Source organism: Nelumbo lutea, chromosome 3 (genome assembly GCF_056320005.1).
Source record: "Nelumbo lutea isolate HS-2025 chromosome 3, American lotus-T2T, whole genome shotgun sequence".
Taxonomy (NCBI): domain Eukaryota; kingdom Viridiplantae; phylum Streptophyta; class Magnoliopsida; order Proteales; family Nelumbonaceae; genus Nelumbo; species Nelumbo lutea.
Window position 1 is genome coordinate 22,223,494 of NC_142686.1, and position 24,381 is coordinate 22,247,874.

General features: G+C 39.0%; 1 protein-coding gene across 2 annotated transcripts in view; it reads right to left on the reverse strand.

Annotated features, from left to right (window-relative positions):
* Positions 1–371: 371 nt before the first annotated feature.
* The window catches only part of LOC148863546 (methionine aminopeptidase 1B, chloroplastic-like), a 40,342-nt gene continuing 16,332 nt past the window's right edge, over positions 372–24,381 (reverse strand). For both annotated transcript variants that reach the window (XM_088981007.1, XM_088981006.1), the window contains 3 exons: positions 23,678–23,775; positions 2,866–2,913; positions 372–780 (listed from right to left, as the gene is read on the reverse strand). In XM_088981007.1, coding sequence (XP_088837133.1) covers positions 635–780; positions 2,866–2,913; positions 23,678–23,775 — 292 coding nt within the window. In that variant the 3' untranslated portion in view covers positions 372–634. The remainder of the gene's footprint in view (positions 781–2,865; positions 2,914–23,677; positions 23,776–24,381) is intronic.

A 24,381-nucleotide genomic window follows, 5' to 3' on the forward strand; every position in this document is an offset into this window, starting at 1 on the left:
TACACCATCAGTCCATCGCTATTCGCCTTTTGAACCAGGTGCAAAACGGAAACAAGGATCAAAATATCGATCGAGCATAAGGCATATCGTATCTGCAACTTATATAATTATAATAGAAAAATACTTTTGTAAATCAATCTGTATCCATAGTGGTATAATCACTCCCCAAGGTGTTTTCTTGCACCAACATGTCTCTTGCGCTTCCTTTAATCTAATAACTGCACTCACCTGCTGCACCAGGACCTATTTAGTTCCATTAATGGCCTCTGTTCTCACAATGTTATCCATATCCCAAATCTTGGGATACTTTCACAGTTTCCACTATTGAATGAAATTCATTCTAATCTTTTGCCATTTCTTGGATGATGAAAGATCATGAAGGCTCGAAGGAATATATTGTCATCACAAATGTGAGAAAGCAGGTACTCTACATAATATACACATGATATCTTTAACACCAATTACAAGGTGACAGTTTGCACCAGTGAGAAGTAAATTGGTGCAAGCTCTAAAAGAACATGGGGAAGACCGAAGAAATGACCTGAAGTAGTAAAAAAATTATTCAAGAACTGATAATTTGACAAAAGAACATGAACCATCAAAAAAAATACTAATAAAGTTGACATATCTGATATCAGAACTTTGTCAATATTTCAGCACCGGTCCTGGTAATCAAAATAGTATGTTCAAACTGTGCAGCAGGACTGCCATCTGCAGTGAGAGTTGTCCAATTATCACTCCATGTTTTATACTCGATGCTTCCAGCTGTAAGAATAGGCTCTGCGGTAAAAGAAGAAAATTAATGTCAAGTCTCAATAAGGTTCCATTTCAACATGGAGCAAGTATTAACACTTCCACAGGTATAAGTTTTGCAGAAATTTAGGGGATTGATTTCAGAACATTCCAGTTTTTTTGTAAACTGGGAAAAGCACTAGTGAAAAGACAGAATTAACTGGCAAGTGTAAAAGTCAAAAGACTCGAACCGGGGGAGGGGGCTATTGTCTTTTGAGGCATGAATCTTTTGTATGATTTAATATGTGCCCCCATTAAAAATAATAATAAGAAAAACTTTGGGTGTCCATATTATTTCAAGTAAAATTAGATTCTTACAACTTGATAATATGGTACATTTTAGTGACAGAAACTATAGGTCAAAACATGATTGAGAAATCATCTGTGCTGTTTCTGTTCCTTATGTTCCTTGTCGGTAGAGAATCATAAATGTCATCCATAAATAACTATAAAACGAATCTAATAAGAGCCATATGCTTTTGTACGACTGATAGCATGGAATAAGCACTAGTGCATCCTGACACATGTGAACTAAGGGTTGGGATGTCATGCCCCCTATGAGCATTTTTAAGTCAATCTAGAGATTTCTCCATTTGATCAATGCCAGAGCAACAACCTACATATCCCCACATTACAACCCAAACTTGAAAAGACCACACCCTATTGAGTGAGAAGGCTTGAGTTTCAAACTGTCTATATTGGACGAACTGAATTTCTCAAATTTTCTAGTCAATCTCTTCCTTTCATTGAGATGTTCCTTTGAGACACCCAATCAGATACTTTCACATGATCACTCATCTTCTTACAAGGGTCAGAATGCAAATTCTTGCATAGGAATCCACTTAATTTAAGAGGTGGGCACTTGTCTTTCCTCCATTACAAATTGTATAGTATTTCTATATATGCTGCAAAACTCTTTTATTTTTTGATAAATAAGGAGGTGAGCTATACATGCTACAAGTCTGTATACAACCATCATTAACCATGTATTTGGCAGTTACAGGCAGGAGATCATCGGCTTCCATCAGGGCAAGCCCATGCCCACACCATTCCAACCGCCTTTTGCAACCTTGCATTGGGAATATCTCCCCATGAAATAAAGTACAGAAGTACGGAGATATTCTCAAATGCGAGGTTATAAAGGCTGCTCGAACAGGCTTTGCCCTGACTGAAGTCGAACTCTGCAGGCAGGATATCATGCCATACTTCCTCCCCAAACTCACTAATACATCTAGAGCAAATCTTCAACCCTAATCTCCTATACATGCTACATGATAGGGCTTATGTTCTTATCCATCCTTCAACTTCCCAATTGACTTCTGTAGATATGACATTGGCTTCACTAGATCAAAAACCATTGTTACAACTTTTCAACCATATCTCATCCATTATCCTTTTCCTACAAGGATTTGCTGTCTCCACTGTTCCTGTCCATGAATTATTTCCGCTAATCAGGAGACTAAATCTTTCACATAGTCAAGATTTCCTTTTTTTTTTAGTCCTGATTATGCACCTATGATAATCTGACCTTCATTTTATCCCAAGTATACATATTGGACAAAGCAGGATATAGGTGTGAGCATGAAAATAGGAATTAATGATACTATTAATGTTAAATATGTAAAAGTCAAATGAGTAATGCAAAAGAAATACAAATGATATAGTACAGATTAATTTTGTGTAAAAGCTACTTAAATTCTCCTTTTTTTTCTCTACAGTTTAAACCTAATGCATACTGTAAAACTAGTTACTAGAGCATAGCAGTTTCTGCTCTTTCCAGTTTAGTTTATTAAATAATATCTATAAATCATTATAGAACATGGAAAATGAAGTTTATGGAAGCATGCTGCATTGACGCATTTTTGTATTATACTATAATGCTTTCAGGCTATATTAGAATTCTACATTTTTATTGATTACCAGTCAATCATTAATCATGCCATGCCAAGGATGTATACGTTCTTTCATGTACACACTTCTGGAAGATGATTCTATCTGGAGAGGATAAATGATCTATTACATCTTAGAAGAAAAAAGTCTGCAGTTATTATAACATAGAACTGATGTGCTTACCAATGGTAAATGTTTGACCTTCAACCATGCACCCAGGTTTTTCATTTCCTGCCAAATGATCCACTATTATATTATGAAGATAAGGAAACCAAACAATAGAAATAAAAACATTAGAAGAAATAATATTATAATCAACTAAGAGAATTTATCCTACAGACTAAGAAAATCTACAAACCAAAAACCATAGACACTGTAAAACTAAAAAAGAATATGCCAACATATGTTCTTGACTTTATAATCTCTAATCAGCAATTGCTCTTATACAGAAATATAGTACAGACTACAGAGCTGCATCATCACCTTATTATTGACTTACTAAATGAAGAACATGTTGAGTTTTGGGCTGCTATCAGTTGTTTTTATTTACATAGCATAGTTAAGGAGTTATTAGGCCCAAGGCCCATTAGCTTATAATTAATTTAAGAGTGTTTATTTACATTTTTCAAGTAACTGACTTACTAAGGCATACTTGTCTTTGTATTCTGTTTTTTATTTGTGAGTATATAAGCTAATGAAAGGGGCAGCTAGACCTAATTTTGGCTTCTCCCATTCTCTTCAATTTCTCTCCTCTTTTCTTCTCTACATAAACCTTCTCTTCTCTTTCTTTTCTTCTTTCTTACACAGGTTTTATATCAAAACAGATCTTCTAAACTTTTCTAATTGGTACAAGAGCCAAATTTAGAGAATGTTTGAGTTGTTCCAAAATTTATCATGCAGCCCTAGATCAGCCAACTGCATGATGAGGTAAAGGGTTGATTGAGGACTTCAGGTAAGTCCAGTTTTTGGATTTTTTGGTGGATTTGCAACCTCTTGTAGATGGTCTAGAATTTAGCACCAAAATCAGGAAGAACTGGAGAAAGAGGAAGACTCCTGATTTAGTAGGACTCTTCAATCTTGACCTAAGAAGTGGCGCTCTGGTTTTTTAGGGTTTCTTGAGTTTTTCTGAAGAGGGTGGTTCAAGTCCTAGCCTTTTTGGAGGCCTCTAGAGGGAGCGGCAACCTCTTCTCTTTCTTCTCTTGCTCCCACAGAAAAGGGAATCTTTAGAGGGAGGGGCTTCTAGGGTACTAGGAAGATGTTTGAGGTTTCTAAAACTTTTTATGGGCTAACACAGCTAAGGAGATTTGGGATGGAGTAGAGAAACTTATCCACAAAATATGAATGTTGCTAGAGCCTACCAGTTGAGAAACCAAGTGATTGCTACTAGGCAGGGAGATAAGCCCGTTGCCATTTATTTTTCAACCCTCAAAACCTTATGGCAAGAGATAGACCATTTGGAGACTGTGGTTTGAGAAAGTAGCAAAGATTCAACAACTTATCAGAGGTTGGTAGAGAAGAATAGGGTTTTTGAGTTTCTAGTAGGACTTAACTCTGAATATGACATTGCACAACAGCATATTCTTTCCCAAGACAGTGTAAGGGCCTGTTCATTTGCTCTGAAGTCTAACATCTGAAAGTGCAATAACTACATTAAGAAGTATATTGGTATTGGTGAACTTTTCGTTCAGCTGAACTCTGAATGCAAAGAATGTTGTTCTAAATTATGAAAATTATCAAATATCCATTTTGATCCCATATATTAGAGTTTTTTGTTTATCTTTTTGGGGGTATCATTGGAAAATAAAAAGTTGTATGATTGCGCTTTAATAGATAAGAGATAAGAAGAAACAAACAACCATTTTTCTCTTAAAGTTAAAGATTCCTCTTAAGAGATAAGAGTTAAGAGGAAACAAACAGGCCCTAACTCTTTCTTAGGCATACGCCTTTGTGTCTGGAGAGGAGAGTAAGAGGAATGTGATGATGAATAACCCAAGCCTTGAGCAATCAGCCATGGTTAGCATAGTGAAACCTAAGTTGAGTGGGGATAAGGGTAAAAATGAACCGAGGAAGGAGGACAAGAAGGATTTGATCTATGACTACTGTAAGAAACCTAAACATACTAGAGGTACCTGTTGAAAGCTTTACCCACACCTTATATCGAACCGACTCAGAAACAATAAGGGAAATGTGAATATGGTAGTAACTGGTGATTTATTAGGACCACCTACTATAGCTTCTCTAGAGTTTGTTGCAGCAACTACAGTGAGAGCAGAATTGGAAAGATATGGGCAGTTTCTGAATCAGAGGGGTACAGCCAATTCCAACTCATTATTAGGTGGACAACAAGATGTAGGTGGATCAGGAGATAGCCATTCTACTTTGTTTGCACATACAGGTAGTTCACATGCCACTGCAAATTATGTATCCACTACAAGTAAGGGGGGACCTCCTTGGATTATAGACTCGGGAGCCTCAGAACATATAACCAACATTTCCACCATATTCTCCCCATACCACCTCTTCTCTAGCAGAGATAAGAGTTTCCACAACCGATGGATCACATGTTCTCATTGCTGGGAAAGGGTCTGTCAGTCAAGATAACCGATACCATTACCCTACCTTTTGTCCTTCATGTTCCTAGACTAAACACTAATCTTTTATCTGTTAGTAGCTTAACAAAGAATTTGAGTTGTTCAGTGATTTTTTTCCTCATGGTCATTGTGTTTTGCAGGGTCTGGAATCAAAGAGGACGATTGGGAGCGGTCGTGAGGTGAATGGAATCTATCTTCTCGATGCACTTCCTAGTCATCAGAGTCATCATGTCAACGGGAACATTGAGTCAAAGTCAGTGGATCAGATTATGCTTTGGCATAATCGGTTAGGGCATTTGTCTTTTGCTTCTTTGCATTTTTTATTTCCAAAATTGTTTGAGGTTGTCAGTTTGTCCAGCTTGGAGTGTGAAGGTTTCCAAATTAGAAAGCATTGTAGACATTCCTTTAAAGCAAGCAATAAAAGATGTTCTTCTGTTTTTTATATTGTTCATACTGATGTGGGTGGCTATCGGTATTTTCTTCTATTTGTGGATGATTATTCTCGATACTCTTGGATATATTTGATGAGCTCCCATGATGAGGTACCATCTTTGGTTCAACAGTTCCATCAAATGGTGTTGACGCAGTTTGGGGTACGAGTGGAAGTGTTTAGATCAAATAACGCTAGGGAATACTTTAAAAAAACCTACCATCATACCTATTAGAGAATGGAGTAGTCCATCAGAGCAGTTGTACATACACTCCACAACAGAATGGTGTAGCAGAAAGGAAGAACAGACATATTGTGAAAGTAGCAAGAAACATGACGTTGAGCTCTAAAGTTCCAGTTCGATTATGGGGTGACGCAGTTCTTACAGCAGTTTTCTTAATTAATCGGGTGCCTTCTCGTGTTCTTGGATATAGCACTATGTTTAGCCTTCTTTTTCCTGAGGGGGAGATATTCCATAGCCCTCTAAGGTTTTTTGGATGTGTATGCTTTGTCCATGTTCTTGGTTCTCACCGCATAAAGCTAAACCCTAAGGTGAAGAAGTGTGTCTTCCTTGGGTATGCAGGAAATCAGAAGGGGTATTGTTGTTATGATCCAGTCTCCAGGAGTCGATATGTTATTATGAATGTTACCTTTTTTGAGTCCACACCTTTTTTCTCGGGGGGTCTTCTCAAGGGGAGTGTTTTGGGGAAGGAAGTGAGCAATCTAAACCACTTCCTATTCCAACTCCTTTGTCCACTCCATTGTCTGACCCACCTACTCCACCCACTTTGCCACCTCCATTGTGTCCTGCCTCTCAGTGTTTTACACGACAGCACAAGGAGGTTGATTCCACAACAAAGGAACCCACGTCACTCCCTATCGGCTCATCAGAGATTCTAGTTTCAACTGACATAAACCCAGGTATGCCTCTTATTTCCTCTGATGGTTTAGTTCCTATTGATACTACTACCCCTGCTCCTAACACCATTGCAAATGACCTAGATCTCCCTACTACACTACAAAAAGGGAAGAAGTGTGCTCATTGTATCTCACACCATCTTTCCTACAATGGATTATTCCCTTTCTACCGAACCTTCCTTTCCTCCCTCGACTCTGTATCTACACCAAGGAGTGTTAGTAAGGCTCTCTCCAAACGTAAGTGGAAGACAGGTATGCATGAGAAAATGAAAGCATTCATTAAAAATCAGACATGGGAGATTGTGGATTTACCTGATGGCAAAGAGACAATTGGATGGAGATGGGTTTATACAGTGAAGTAGAAGGCTGATGAAAGTATAGAAAGGTACAAGGCGAGGCTGGTTGCAAAAGGGTACACTTCTGGTATAGATTACTTGGAGACTTTTGCACCAGTGGCAAAGATGAGCTCAGTCCGGATTCTTCTATCACTAGCAGATACATACTCTTTGCCACTCTTCTAACTTAATGTAAAGAATGTTTTTCTTAACGGGGACTTGCAAGAGGAGGTGTACATGGATCTTCCAACTGACTTTTACAATGATGTGGATAAAGGAAAGATGTGTAGATTAAAGAAGTCTCTGTATGGTTCACTCTTCCAACTTGATGTAAAGAATGTTTTTCTTAACAGGGACTTGCAAGAGGTGTACATGGATCTTCCAACTGGCTTTTACAATGATATGGATAAAGGAAAGGTATGTAGATTAAAGAACTCTTTGTATGGTTTGAAGCAATCACCCAGAGCTTGGTTTGACAAGTTTAGAAGTGCATTGGTTGTATTTGGCTATACTCAAACCCAATCTCATACTCTTTTTGTGAAAAGGAGGGGGTCACTGGTGTTAATTTTGATAGTGTATGTCAATGACATTGTAGTCATAGGAAACGATTTGAATGAGATTTGTTTTTTTGGTAAAGAGGCAGTACGATCCCAGAATAGTGAGAGGAGGAGAAGAGAGAAGAAAGAAGAGATTAAAGAAAAAAGAGATTGGAGAGAAAAAAGTCAACTGGCGGCACCAGCTTTTTAATATTTATACTAGGGCGACCATTCAAAAGATAAAAAGAAGTACAATTATATATGTGCCTTTGCGGCACTAAACTGAAATAAAACTAAGTTATTCACACTCCTCCTCAATTTGGGACATAGATGTCAATCATACCCAACTTGTCACATAAGTCATTGTGCCACGAGTGATGGAAGCCTTTTGTAAATATATCTACAAGTTGCTCCTTAGAACTAACATATGGGGTGCACACTTCCCCATTAACAATTCTCTCTAATAAAGTGTTTGTCAACTGTAGAGAAGATGGGCCGAATGGCCCAAAGACTGTCATTTCATGTTATGTTATGTTTCTCTCTGTTGTGGGCCTTATTCTGGGCCCATACTCTGTAATATTCTGTTCTTTGTATTTTCCTGCTCACTCAAGGGCCTCTCTGTAATTTGTCAAAGATTAACTTATTAATAAGATGTTTAGAGTGTTAGAGAGTGGTTATGTTCGAACCTCTTACTCTCTAACACTCATTGCCGCCAGCTCTCTCTTCTCTTCTTCTCTTGTTTGTTCATTTTCTGGTTTGCATCTAGTCTCAAACAGTTCCATACATCAAGTGGGCTGTTTTTCAACTTGGTATCAGAGCGGGCCATTGCTTGGCGTGTCCCTCATGTGGTTCTAGTTCAGTCAACTACATGAGGAGGTTCTAGGGCTTAAAGTTTACAGTCATCCGCCTGGTTCTTGGAGGTCATTGGAGGGTGCCCAAGTTTCTATACACTTGGAGAAGGGTTCGGTGACCAGGAAGAATCAGAGAGCAAGTTGTTTGGCCTGATTTGAAATCAGAGAAAAGGACTTTCGAAGTTATCTTAGAGAACAAGTGTTCGGCCTGGTTTATAGTTCAAACCAGAGACTCTCTTGCTGTAAGTCTTTTCTCAATTCTTTGCTGAGTTATTTTTGTTATTTGGGAGGACTGTTAAAGCATTCAAAACACCTCCATTCGGCGCACTTTTGCTGGACTGATTTCTGGGTTATTCTGGAAGTGTGGTTCGGCTGTTATTGGGTTTCCAAACTGCCAAAAAAACTGATCTAAATTGAGTGGTACAAGCCTCTACTTTAGTTCAGCTGCTTCTTGGACTTAGACGAAGTGTTCTTGAAGTGATTTCTGCTTGTTAACAGTGAAGTGTTGACTGTTGCATACATAGTGTTTGTAAAAAGTCCTCTTAGGTACTGTGGACTGTTTTCTTTGTTCTCCTTGGGAAATTATTGTTGGGAACCAAGAATACATATTGTTTGGAGGCCTACTGATTGTTCCTTGAAGGCTGAATCAGGGTTTCTCCTCTTTGAAAGTGCTGCCACCGAACTTGGTTCTCACGGCTGTCAGTTCTGAACTGAGTTTGTGTGTTGTTGTGTTTGCTATTGTTTCAACTCAATCTGAGTTCTTTGAAATCAGATCACTTTTAAAGGCCTGCCGAAACCCTAATTGAAGTTGTTACATAATGGACTTCTCAAAAATTGAGAACAAGAGCACTGCTGAATATGGACATAATTTGGGAACTACAATTGATTCCTTGTTGGTTGTAACTACAGTTAAATTGGATGGAACCAATTATTTGGCCTGGTCACAATCCGTAAAAATTCATATTTGCAGTAGAGGAAAGTGGGGGTTTATCTCTGGGAGCAAGAAAGCTCCCCCAGAGGAGGATCCCTCTTATGAGAAATGGGTGCAGGAGAATTACACAGTGATTGGGTGGCTTGTGAACTCAATGCAGCCACAGATTAGCCAACATTACTTGTGGATGAACTCGGCTAAAGAAATCTGGGATAGTGTTGCAGAAATTTACTCCCAGAAGCTGAATGTTGCCAGAGCTTACAAACTGAGAAGTGATGTGAAGAATCTAAGACAGGGGGAGAAGTCACTTGCAGCATACTTCTCAGCCCTAAAATCTATATGGCAAGAGATTGATTTGATAGAGGCCGTGACATGGGATACCCCTAAGGATGCTGAAACATATAGGAAATTGGTTGAAAGGAATAGGGTCTTTGAGTTCTTGACAGGGCTGAATTCTGAATATGACATTACAAAGCAAAACATCTTGTCCAAGGAAGATGTTTCATTGTCTCAAGCATATGCTTTGGTCAGCAGTGAAGAAAGCAGGAGGCAAGTGCAGGTTCAAGGGGTCAGTATCAATGATCATTTTGCAAATATGGGAATCAAACCCAAAGGGGTTACAGGAGCCCCCAGTGGCACAGGAAAGAAGGAGGTGGTGTGTGAATATTGCAAGAAGCCGAAACACACTAAGGACAAGTGCTGGAAATTGCATCCCAGTCTTGTCCCTATCCGATTCCAGAAGAAGAATGACAGTAGAAAGACAGGAAGTGCACATACAGCCACAAGTACAGATACAGAGTTTGAGTCTGCAAGTGCACAATTAGCAGCCATGAAAGCTGATTATGAGAAGTTTGGAAGGATGATCAGCCAGCTTGATGGTGTAACTTCATCATCCAACCCTTCTAGAAGTCCAGCCACCTCTGCATTTGCTCACTCAGGTATAAGGGCTTCTGCTAACCATGCATCTACCTCAGGTAATCCCAAGACCCCTTGGATCATTGACTCAGGTGCTTCTGATCACATGACCAACCTTTCCACTTTGTTTGTGTCATATGATTTGCTTCCTGGTCGTGACAAAATCACCTTAGCTGATGGTTCTCTTGCCCCCATTTCTGGCAAGGGAACTGTCAAGCCTACAGACTCTTTACTTTTATCTTCCACTCTTCATGTACCTAAGTTAAATACCAACTTGTTATCTGTAAGTAGCTTGACCAAGTCATTGAATTGTTGTGTAACCTTTTTCCCTTCTCACTGTGTGTTTCAGGACCTGAAGTCTCGGAAGGTGATTGGGAGTGGCCATGAAGCGAATGGAATATACTTGCTCGACACCCCTGGCCAATGCTTTGATCATCCCAAGAATGCTGCTTTTGGTTCTACTTCTTCAGAGTCGGTCAGTCAAATTATGTTGAGTCATTGTCGGTTGGGTCATTTACCTTTTTCTGCTTTAAGTCATTTGCTTCCCAAACTGTTTAAGGGAGTCAGTGTGTCCAGTCTCAATTGTGAGTCATGTCAGTTGTCAAAGCATTGTAGAAAAAATTACCCTGTGAGCAATAAAAGATCCTCTTTTCTTTTTCATATTGTACACTCTGATGTGTGGGGGCCTTACCACTTATCCTCTATGGGGGGCTACAAATACTTTATCCTGTTCATTGATGACTTTTCTAGATTCACTTGGATATACTTAATGAAATCCCGAGACGAAGTCCCGAGACTTGTGAGGCAATTTCATGAACTTGTTTTGACTCAATTTGGTACCAAAATTAAGGTTTTCAGATCTGACAATGCAAAAGAGTATTTTGAGAAAAGCTTATCCTTGTATCTCTCTGACATGGGGGTTATTCACCAAAGCTCCTATGTTAGAACCCCTGAACAAAATGGAGTTGCTGAGAGAAAAAATAGACATATTGTTGAAGTTGCAAGGAGCCTTTTATTTGCCTCACATGTTCCCACAAGATTTTGGGGTGATGCTGTACCTACTGCTACCTATCTCATAAACCGTATGCCATCCAAGGTTTTAGGGTTTAAATCCCCCTTCAGTCTTCTTCATCCAGATAAGGATCTCTTCCCAATTCCTCTTCGTGTGTTTGGTTGTACCTGTTATGTTCACATTCCAAGTGTGCAGAGACACAAGTTTGAACCAAAAGCCCACAAATGCATCTTCCTCGGTTACTCCCCCACACAAAAGGGTTATTGTTGTTTTGATCCAAAGACTGGCACCAGACATGTCTCTATGGATGTTACCTTTGATGAACTTTCTCCTTTTTATGGTTCCTCTCAGGAAGGACATTGTCAACAGGGGGAGAGTCTGTCACAAGTTTTTGCTCTTCCCCTTCCTGTCCCAGTTCAGTCTCTTGACAAATCTGTATCCTCACAAAATGAATCAAAGGAGGATCAGCCACTTCATTCCTCTTGTCCTAGTGCTCCTATTTCTTTACCTCCTCGTCCTACCCATAATCCCAAAGTGTATCAAAGGCAGAGATCCAGGAATGAGCAAGTGGTTTCCCTTACAACAGATGAGGCTCATACCCTCCCAATCACAGATGAGATAACAGGTATTGCTTCAGCTCCCTTGGAATCCCCCTTCCCAGATCTTGATGTCCCCATTGCTATTAGGAAAGGAAAGCGGAAGTGTACTGCACACTGCATTTCCAAACACCTTTCTTATGACCTACTTTCCCCTTCATATTGTGCCTACCTCTCTTCAGTTGCTTCTAACCCCATTCCTAGGTCTGTATCAGAAGCTCTTGGGATTCCAGAATGGAGAGATGCCATGCAGGCTGAAATGGATGCTCTACATGAAAATGGTACTTGGGAGGTGGTGGATTTGCCTGAAGGGAAGGATCCAGTTGGATGCAAGTGGGTTTTTACCATTAAATACAGGGCAGATGGGACTATTGAGAGGTACAAGGCCAGACTTGTTGCAAAGGGCTACACACAGACATATGGGATTGACTATCTGGAGACTTTTGCCCCTGTTGCTAAGATGACATCTGTGAGGGTTCTTTTATCTCTGGCAGCTCACTTTGATTGGCCTCCCTATCAGTTAGATGTAAAGAATGCATTTCTGAATGGTGACTTACATGAGGAGGTCTACATGTGTCTTCCTCCAGGAATGTATGGGAAAGATATGCAAGGAAAGGTATGTAAACTGAAGAAATCTCTTTATGGCCTCAAACAATCTCCTAGAGCCTGGTTTGAGAGATTTAGAGCTGCACTTGTTAAATTCGGCTATGTTCAGACACAGTCAAATCATACTCTTTTTGTGAAGAAAAGTGGGTCTCTAGCAGTGTATCTCATTGTGTATGTTGATGACATTATAGTGACTGGTGATGATGCCTCTAGCATTCTGGGCCTTAAGTCTTTCCTCCGTACAAAATTTGAGATTAAGGATCTGGGGGAGTTGAGATATTTCCTTGGCATAGAAGTTGCCAGATCTAGGGATGGGATTCTTATTTCCCAGAGGAAATATGTCCTTGATTTGTTGTCTGAAACTGGAAAATTGGGTGCAAGACCAGCTGCAACTCCTATTGATATGAGTCACAAACTTTCAACTTCGGATGGAACTTTGTTGGAAGACAAATGGGTCTTTCAGAGACTTCTTGGGAAGCTTTTGTACCTGTGCATGACTAGGCCAGATATCGCGTATGCTGTCAGTTGCATTAGCCAGTTCATGCATGCTCCTAGAGATACCCATATGGCAGCAGCAGAACGGATTTTGTGCTATCTGAAAGGCTCTCCAGGAAAAGGAATTCTATTTGCCAAACATGGTCATCTGAAACTTGAAGCCTATACTGATGCTGATTGGGCTAGAAATATTGATGATAGAAGATCTACTTCAGGGTATTGCAGTCTGGTGGCTGGTAATGTTGTCTCTTGGAGGAGTAAGAAACAAACAGTTGTGGCTCGATCCTCCGCAGAAGCAGAATATAGAGCCATGGCACATGGAGTCTCGGAATTATTGTGGCTAAGGTCCTTAATGGAAGAACTTGGGGTAGATCATGACAAACCCACGATGTTGTACTGTGATAATCAGGCTGCCATCAACATTGCTCACAACCCGGTACAACATGATAGAACCAAACATATTGAGGTTGATAGACACTTTATTCGTGAAAGAGTCTCCTCCGGTGAAGTGTGTCTTCCATTCATTACTTCTGAAGGACAACTGGCAGATTTTCTCACCAAGGGCATTTCCAAGGCAAGGCTTCAACATGACACTGGCAAGCTGGGCATGATTAACATCTATGCTCAGCTTGAGGGGGAGTGTAGAGAAGATGGGCCGAATGGCCCATAGACTGTCATTTCATGTTATGTTATGTTTCTCTCTGTTGTGGGCCTTATTCTAGGCCCATACTCTGTAATATTCTGTTCTTTGTATTTTCCTGCTCACTCAAGGGCCTCTCTGTAATTTGTCAAAGATTAACTTATTAATAAGATGTTTAGAGTGTTAGAGAGTGGTTATGTTCGAACCTCTTACTCTCTAACACTCATTGCCGCCAGCTCTCTCTTCTCTTCTTCTCTTGTTTGTTCATTTTCTGGTTTGCATCTAGTCTCAAACAGTTCCATACATCAAGTGGGCTGTTTTTCAACTTCAACCTCTATATGTTTAGTTCTATCATGAAGAACTGGGTTGGTTGCAATATTGATGGTAGCCTTGTTATCACAATACAAGCACATAGGGCTATCAACAAGAAAACCCAGTTCACTCAACAAATTCTTTATCCACATAGCTTCAACCACCCCATGAGACATTGCTCTATACTCAACTTCAGCACTAGACCTAACCACCACACTTTGTTTCTTGCTTCTACATGTGACTAGATTTCCTCCCACAAGGGAACAATACCCACTAGTGGACTTTCTATCATCAATTGTTCCAACCCAATCAGCATTTGTATACACTCACAATCTTCAAATGACCATTATTTTGGAACAATAAACCAGCTCCTAGAAACTTCTTTAGATATCTGAAGATTTTCTCTACTACCTTTAAGTGTGTGGTCTCAGGAGCATGCATGAACTGACTAAGAACAGCCACTGCATAAGCAATGTCTAGCCTAGTCATAGACAAATATAGGAGCCACCCCACAAGTCTCTGGAACTGTTTTACATCCTCGACAACTTTGCCACAACAGTCACCCAGTCTGTGATTTGGATCAATGAGAGAGTCAGATGGCTTAACCCCTAATTTTCCTTAATCATGTAACAAATCTAGGATGTATTTCCTTTGAGAAATGAAGATCCCCTTTTGTGAGCGGGCCATTTCAATTCCAAGAAAATACCAAAGGGGACCTAGATCCTTCACCTCAAATTGAGTGGCTAAGAAATCCTTTAGCCCCTGAATTTCAACCTTCTTGTCACCTGTGATCACTATGTCATCAACATACACTATCAAGGTTGCTATCTTTCCTTCCCCCCTTTTCACAAATAGAGTATGGTTAGTCTAACATTGTTTGTAGCCAATTTGTTGTATAACCAAATGAAACTTGTTGAACCAAGCTCTTGGTGATTGTTTTAGACCATACAAAGACTTCTTTAGCCTGCACACTTTCTGCTCTTTGCCTAGGGCACTAAAGCCAGGAGGTTGTACCATGTACACCTCTTCCTCAAGGTCTCCATTTAGAAAGGCGTTTTTAATGTCTAGCCGATGAAGACCCCAACCAAGATTTGCCGCAAGGGAGAAAAGAACTCTAATGGATTTCATCTTGGCTACTGGAGCAAAAGTCTCTGCATAATCTACTCCATATACTTGGGTAAACCCTTTTGCCACCAACCTAACCTTGTACATTTCTATTGTGCCATCAACCTTGTGCTTCACTGTGAACACCCACTTGCACTCTACCGGTTCCTTACCCTCAGGAAGATCTACTAACTCCCATGTACCATTTTTATGTAGGGCATTTATATCTTCTTTCATTGCATCTATCCATTCAGGTACTAAGAGAGCTTCTGCCACATTTTTAGGGATAGGGACACTATCAATGGAAGAAATGAAAGCACGAAAAGAGGGTGAGATGTTCTCATAGGAAACAAAATGGGAAATAAGATGCTTGGTGGTACAGTTTCAAGTTGCTCCACAACTCTTGAATTTATCTGACCCTTGCGACGATGAAAAACACAGAATGGAGGGGGGCAAGTAGAGGGGGAAGAACCTAAACTGGTTTCTCCTCCACCTTACTCTCCCCCTGAGGAGAAACCGGGAAAAAAGGGTCACTTTCAAAGAAAGACACATCTATAGAGACATAGTATTTCTTGGAAACGGGGTCAAAGCACCGATAACCTTTTTGGGAAGAAGGATAACCCAAGAATACACAGGGAATGGTACGAGGATCAAGTTTACCACGAGTAGGAGATAGGTCCTGGACGAAACAACAACCAAACACATGGATAGGAATGAAGAAGAGGGGAGCCTTGGGAAATAGAAACTGATGGGGGCTTTGTACCCTAACAAGCGAGATGGCATACGATTTATGAGCTAGGCAACACACAATACAGCATCCAACCAAAAACGTTTAGGAACATTCATGTGTATGAGTAACCCACGAGCAACTTCAAGGAGGTGGCGGTTTTTCTTTCAGCAACACCATTATGTTGAGGGGGTTCTAACACAATAACTGCGATGTATGGATCCACACGAAGCAAAAACTCCGTGAGATCACTGTGAAAATATTCTTTGGCATTGTCTGATTAGAAATTTTGGATTTCCATTTGAAATTGAGTGAATATCAAACGTTGGAAATCTTTAATGATTTATAGTACTTCATCTCCGGACTGCATAGGATACACCCATGTATATTGGGAGTTGTCATCAATAAGTGTAATGAAATACTTATAGCCATACTCAGATGTTAAAGTAACAAGGCCCCAGACATCAGAATAAACAATATGGAAAGGAAATTCAGATTTATTATTTCTTGAAGTAAAATGATCTCTACAATATTTGCTTAACTAACAAATTTGACATGTGAAATACGACACTGACACTAATTTAAATAAATCTGGTAACAAAACTTTCAATTATTCAAAAGATAAATTACCCAAACAACTGTGCCATAAATGGGCCTGACTCTTACTAGACAAACTCTTAGACTCAATAGCCGCAAGACTAGCTTTATTCTCTCCAACATATAAAGACCATCTACCATACGACCTCTACCAATCATCTTCCCCGAGGCCAAATCCTATATCATACAAGAGGAAGGAAAAAAGGTTACCGAGTAGTTTAACGAATTTGTTATACTACTAACAAAAAACAAATTTATGGGTAGTTTAGGAACATGTAGAACATCAGAAAGGGTGAGTCCAAGAGGAAGGGAGATGGTTCCTTGATCGACTATGGTGGAGAAAGAACCATCAGCAAGTCTCACCTTATCCCAACCAGATAATAGATTATAAGATTGAAAACAATTGGACTTACCCGTCATATGGTTCGAGGCTCCAAAATCTATTATCCAATGAGAGTTTGAGGAATGAGAAGACACATGGAAAGCTATGGCAGAATTACCATTACCTGATGTAGATGCAAAGGAAGTCGAGGGGAAAAAGCAAAATCCATCTCGCGGATTGCCCTCCTATACAACTCCAAATGGTCATGGAAAGAATTAATGATATCTTCCCTAGGATCAGTCACGAAAGGACTCATAGTAGTGGTAGATGATTAAGGCTCTTGAGAGGCTAAGTTTGTTGCATTAAACTTCCTTTGACCTTGTTGTCCTGGCTTCTTATTCTGGTTTGGCTTTTTACTCAGCTCCTGAGCCCACTTCGGCTTCCCATGAAGCTCCCAACATGTCTCCCGAGTATGTCTAGATTTCTGACAATGTGTGCACCATAGTTTATCTTTGTCATCAACTTTCCTCTGGAAGTCACTCTTCTTGAAGGAATTACCACCACCTGTAGCAACACTCCCTTTAGCTACTAATGCAATATGCTCTCCCTCAGGATTATTCATCACATTCCGTCTACTCTCTTCTAACTATACTAGAGCATATACTTCTTGCACTGATGGGAGATCTTTACTCCCCAATATCTGAACCCTGATAGATTCATATGTGAAACTCAGCCCTAAAAGGAAGGCAAACACTCGTTGCTGGGAAACCAGAGACTTGTATGCTTTGGCATCTGCACCACATTTCCAGTCTATATTATGATAGTGATCTAGTTCCTTCCAAATAGAAGTCAAGTCTGAATAGTAGACAAAGAGACTCATCTCCCCTTGCTTACAAGTTGAGGAGGCAGCCTGCAATTGATATATTTTGGCATAATGTTGTTGTTCTGAATATGTAGATTTAGCCTGCTCCCATATCTCATGAGTTGCTGCTACCCACATGAAGGTCTTTTTCACTTGTGGCAGCATAGACAATAACAGCCATGACATCACCATGCTGTTTTTCTAGTCCCACCTATCATGTTCCATGCCTCCAGACTGGGGTTCTCTAATTCCACCATTGATATACCCCACTTTTCCCCTTGCAATTATGTAGAGCTTGATTCCCCTTGACCATTATAGATGATGAAGGCCATCAAAGGGAATCACAGCCATGAGAAAACTCATGTCAAAACCTCCACTCATCCCACTCTGACTAGAGGTCACACCAGACATACTAGAATCCTCGGAAGACATAGAACTTGATTTCAGTTCGGTCACAATCCAGTCAGAGAACAAGCTCTCAGTTTAGTTCAGACTCACAGTTCAGACAAACAAGGTTAAAGTCTTAATTCAGTCACAGCTTTGGGCACAAAAGACTTGGTCTCACACAGAATAATCAAAACTGATCACACACCATTACTTGTTCTCAGATTTCAACCCTATTAAACCAGTTCAGATGTGCAAAACGTATCGAAAAACATGTCTGACCAGTCCCTCCAGAAATAACTCATCAACTTTCCACACAACAATTTAAGTTTTAATATTAACTGAAGAAGAAAAAAAAAACTGCTGCCACAGCAGTTATAGAACTGCAGACCTGAACATCCCACCTTTTAGAACATAAAAAGGACCACTCGATCCACAGATATTGAGAGAAAACACTCTCACACCAGCCGCAGGTCATTAGACCCACATAACCCACTCATTTGGGTACAAAAGGTACAGTTCAATCCACAAAGCTGAGGAAGAAAGAAGGATAAAAAACCTCACAGCATTCGGCTTCCCTCCCCTTGATGATTTCTGGGCTCATGACCAAGAGAGGAGAGGAAAAAATACACAGCAAGCTCCCTCACACATCCACCAGAAACCCCTTTCCTTTGATTCGATCACCAATAGGCAAATAAAGTAGTTGGAGGAAGAAACACACAGATCGCCCTGCTCCTAAGATCAAATCTATCGCTTTGATACCATGTTTTCTTGGTAAAGAGGCAATACAATCTCAGAATAGTGAGAGGAGAAGAAAGAGAAGAGAGAAGAGAGAAGAGAGAAAAGAAAAAAGAGATTGGAGAGAAAAAGGTCAGTTGTCGACGCCAGCCTTTTTAATATTTATACTAGGGCGACCATTCAAAAGATAAAAATAAGTACAATTACATATGCGCCCCTGCAGCACTAAACTGAATAAAACTAAGTTATTCAACAAGATTGATACCTTGAAGAAGAACCTGCACAAAGAGTTTGAGATTAAGGATCTTGGGGAGCTGAAGTACTTTCTGGGCATTGAGGTGGCAAGGTCCAATATTGAGATCTTCATCCCACAGAGGAAGTATGTTTTGGATCTACTACAGAAGACAGAAAAACTTGGGGCAACGGCAGTTGATACACCTATTGACCAGAACCACTGGATAAATGCTTCAAAAGGTGAACTAGCGAAGGATGTTGAAAGGTATCAGAGATTAGTGGGTCGGTTGCTATATTTATGTATGACACAACCAAACATCTCTTATGCAGTGAGTGTGATGAGTCAATACATGCATGCCCCACGAGTTCAGCATTGGGAGGCTATTGACAAGATACTTTCCTACTTGAAGGGACACCCATGTAGAGGCATATTGTTTGCTAACCATAGACAACTGAAGTTAGAGGCTTATACAGATGTTGATTGGGCAGGGTGCCTAAATGACAAGAGATCTACATCAGGAGTTTGCACTCTTGTTGGAGATAATCTAGTTTCATGGAAGAGTAAGAAACAAACAGTTGTGGCAAGGTCAAGTGCAGAAGCTGAATACAAAACCATGGCACATGGTGTTTTAGTGCTCCTTTGGGTCCGTTCCTTGTTAGGGGAGATTGGAGTTGAGGCCGAAGAACCTATGATGCCATACTGTGACAATCAAGCAGCAATTAACATTGCCCACAACCCAGTTCAGCATGATAGGACGAAACATATAGAAGTAGATAGACACTAAGGGAAATGGTGACATCCAGAGAAGTTTGCTTACCATATGTTGCACTTGACTTGCAACTTGTCGATGTTCTTACAAAAGGTGTTGCAAGAAACAAGCTAGAGCATGATCTACGCAAGTTGGGAATGTGTGACATCTATTCCCAACTTGAGGGGGAGTGTTAAGTTTTGGGCTGATATCACTTGTTTTTAATTTACAAAGCATAGTTAAGAGTCATTGGGGGCCCAAGGCCCATTAGTTTATGTTTATGTTTAAGTTAAGACTGTTTATTTAGATTTTACAAGTAACCAACTTACTACGGGCATACTTGTCCTTGTATTCAGTTTTTTATTTGTGAATAATATAAGCTAATGAAAGGGGCGGCCAGACCTAATTTTGACTTCTCCCGTTCTCTTCAATTTCTCTTCTCTTTTCTTCTCAGCATAAACCTTCTCTTCTCTTTCTTTTCTTCTTTCTTACACATGTTTTATATCAAAACAAATCTTCTAAACTTTTCTACTGAACATAAAAACGAGTGCTAGTGGTGAAAGGATTAGTAGGTCGTCATCATCATCATCATCATCATCATCCATACCTTATCCCAACTATGAAAGGATTAGCAGGTACCTTCATAAAATTTTGTAAGTGGAGGAGACTTTAAATAAGATGAAAAAAATGCATTAGGACCCGATGGAATCACAACAGAAGTTTAGAAAGGTATGGAAGAGTAGGGATGGCAATTTCGCGGGAATTTTCGGGTATTCGACCCGTCCCGACCCTAATAGGAACCGTTTATCAGAACCCTATAGGGTTGGGGATTTTAGATTAAAACCCTATAGGGTTTGGGACGGGTTTGGGATTTTAGATTAAAACCCCATAGGGTTTGGGACAGGTTTGGGTTTTGACTTTAGGGTATCCAATACCGGGATGCATAAATATAAACCTATTATATCATATATCATGCACAAATTTATAAATTTTAAGTACTAAGATAATTATTCTATTATTAATATTTTATTTGTATAAATTTCTTGGGATTAAATTCATCATTTGATGTAAATTTGGATTTGATAGATTGTTTATTTCATTTAGTTATAAAATGCTAATTTTAAATAATATTTCTTTTAATTTTTAGTTGGAATTGTTAATCATATATATGTATTGATTGTTTTGATGAACACAAAAGTTAATAAAATCTATTTTATTTCATTAAATAACACAAAAGGCGAGATGGCTTAGTTGCTTAAAGTAGTGCTAAGAGATTTGGTGTTATCATTAATTGATCTGGGTTCAAGTCACGCTATAAGCATTAAGAAACTTTTTTTAGTAGAAAACGTTTGGTCAAGGGATTTAACGGGTGGGACGGGTCGGGACAGGTTTAACGGGTTTGGGACGAGACGGGTTGGGGAAATTGAGAGGAAAGTTAGACGGGTTTGGAATCAGGGATACATAGGCTGGTTCGGGAACGGGTAGGGCAATTTGCACGGGTACCCTACCCATTGCCATTCCTATGGAAGAGGTACACCTATGCCACCTATCATAACTAACTAGATTGTTCAATAAGATGATGAAAACAAAGAACATGCTAGATGAATGGAGAAAGGGATATATGGCATCTATATTTAAAAATAAAGGTGATATACAAAGCTATAATAATTATTTAGGGTTAGTTCAATAAAGGTTATGGCATGGAAAAGAGAGGAAGTTATCTTTTTATTGAGATGATTGATAAAAAAAATGTTTTCAGAGAGGAAGAGAGATCTTCATATGGTATTCATTAATCTAGAGAAAGCATATGATAGAATTCCTACCAGTGATTTAAAAGGCGCACCTAGGCGCATTTTGGGGTATGCGCCTCGCCCAGGTCCGAGGCGCACCCCTTTCAAAAAGCGCACGCCTGGTGCACCTGATGTGCCTTGCGCCTCAGCCCAGGCATGTGCCTTTTTAAAATTTTGCGCTTCTTGCTTTTTTTTTAGTCCAACGGCCAAGCTGGGGGCTTCGCCCCCAGACCCCCAGCCACGCCCCTCGAGGCAAGCCCAAACAAATCTATGTTAGGGTCTGAAATTCTTATTTCTCACAAAAAATAATGGTTTTATAACTTCCATTGCCTTTTAAGAAATTTTATTGCAATTAATGAAAGAACAACATTAGCAAATAGACTTGTTCGGGCTTGCCTCAAGGGACGTGGTACAAAGGCGACTCATAGAATCAAGAATGCAATATGTTTTACATCACATTAGCTACTTGATTAAATGTAATTAAGAAAAAAAAAAAGAAATTGTGGGTTTTACATGCTTGAAAATGCTTTATATGTTTGCTTTATTTTTAAATTTTCATTTGAATACGCATTACATGTTATGTTTATGTAATTTAATTTTAGATAATAGGTTTTTTAAAACATTTATTTTAAAATTTAAGATTATATTTTTTATTAACATTATGTTTAATATTTTTTGCATTTTTTAAATTTTTGGCTTTTTTTAATTTTTTGTTTTTTACCTTTTTTTTTGTAATTTTACGCCTTGCTTAAAAAGGTGTGCGCCTCACCTTGTGCCTTGCACCTCAGACACAAATTGGCCCTTGCGCTTTTAAAACACTGGTTCCTATAGAGATAATATATTAATATGGTAGATATTAGAAAAAATCAAGAGAAACTTAGGATTGGAGACCAAGAGATATCTCAATGAGGCATCTTCCATTTCCTTGGTTCAATGATCCATAACAAGGGAGAGATTGAGGAGGGTGTCGCCCATAGAGTTGAAGCAGTATAGGGGAAAATGGAGAGGAGAATCCAAAGTTTTATGTGATAGGAGAATACCACTTGGATTAAAAGGAAAATTTTATAAAATGGTTGCAAGTCCAACAATTTTCTAAGGAGTAAATTGTTTGGTAGTCAAGAAACAATATGTCCACAAAATGAGTGGTAAAATATAGAAGTTGAGATGGATGTGTGGAAAACTAGAAAGAATAGGACCAGAAATGAACTCATACAAGGGAACCTAGGAGTATCTCCATTAGGTGATAAAATGAGGGAAAGTTGACTAAGATGGTTCAGTTGCATGCAATGAAGACCATCTACAACATCAGTATGAAGTGATCTGCTACAAGTTAAAGGTGTTAGAAGAGTTAGGGGCAGACCAAAAAGGACATGGGTTGAAGTAGTAGCAAATGATTCAGGGGCTCATTGTTTAACAATGGATATGAAACTGAATGGAATGGAATGGTGGAACAGAATTCATATATCCACCCCATCCAGTTGGGACAAGTCTTAGACAATGATGTTGATGATTTATAAATTCAATGCTCAATAGCATTAGAAGGTAGGTTCAAGCCTGAAGCAATCACCTTGTGCAAAAAATGACAAAGATTAGATCAATCTGTATCCAGTCTGCCCCTCCCAAGACCTAGAATAGCCAGGACCAACATTGGGTAATGTGGCCCTGTCTTATTCAAATTATAATTTTATTAGAGGAAATATCAAACCTTGTATTAATACTAGAAAATGTAAAAGTAATTTGATGTGTTAGAAAGAGGGGAGAAATCAGTTTGGTTCTGACATTTTTAGATTATATGGTCCTCTTCAATTTTAGAAATTTCTGAAACTCTGACCTTATCATTTAAGAGAACACATTGGACAGCCATGTATGCTGATATGAATTTTTTCCTTAATGGATGCCCCTCTCCAAACATTAAAATGACCTATCACTGTAGGTGCATACATCCATCACTTGCACTACCAACTTTCTCCCAATTTAGTAAGCATATGCATGTTAAGTTGTAACATAAAGAAAAATTATCATGCGAAATTTGGTTGACACAATAAATACAATTATAAAGCAGAATATTCTAGGTGCATATCTTATCATAACACTGGTTAAATTTGTTGGAGAATCTTCATGGTTTCAGTAATTTTCTCTTAACTAACCCAACAATAAAAAGTAAAATTTAGGGTCATTTGTTTGCTTTTCATATCTATGCTGATATAACTTGTTCGTTGCGTCAGATTATACTATTAAAAGGATCTATAGATTGTTCAATGAGTAAAAGAATTACTCGTCGAAAAAAAAGTAAAAGAATTGAAATCGAGAGGTTACTTACGGTAATGTAATATGATTGGTTCAGAGTGAAATATAGTCCCTATGCCATGCCCAACAAACTGCTCTACCACATTATATTCAAAATTTTCAGCATGTTCACTGAAATAGCATCGCATCAACAATGTCAATAAATATTGTCAAAAACATTCAAACCCAAACAATTTATCAGAAAAGAACAGGAAACAAGGTTAGCAAGGAGAATAATTTGAAATAATAAGGGCAAAAGAAAGTTTTTTATTTATCGTTATATAATATACCATGCCAATCAAATGAGAGACGCTAGGTGGTATTAAAAAGTGTCTTTCTTTTGTAAGAATAGCAAATGGATGTAAATTTACCATTACACACCATCTATATTACTTAAATTAGAGATGCATGTGACTTTAAAATGTCTTTTAACTTTCTGAAAAATTAGACTGACTATTTCCATGTATTATTTAGTAAGAAACAAAACCTGGAAATTGTTAGAATGTTAGAGTGATGTTCGGCTGATAAGAGTTCTTATTAGCCTAGTCTTATGTTTAACTTATCTTGTAACTGGGCCTGTGTTAATGGGCCTAATCCTGTTTAGTGATTTAAGTCATCTGGGTGTCCCATCACTAATCAGGGGCATCCCAGTAATTTCTTGTACCTTGTACTATATTCATCTATAAATAAAAGACTAGTCAACTGCCTAGTACAGTTCGACATTCTCTTCAGTTTTGT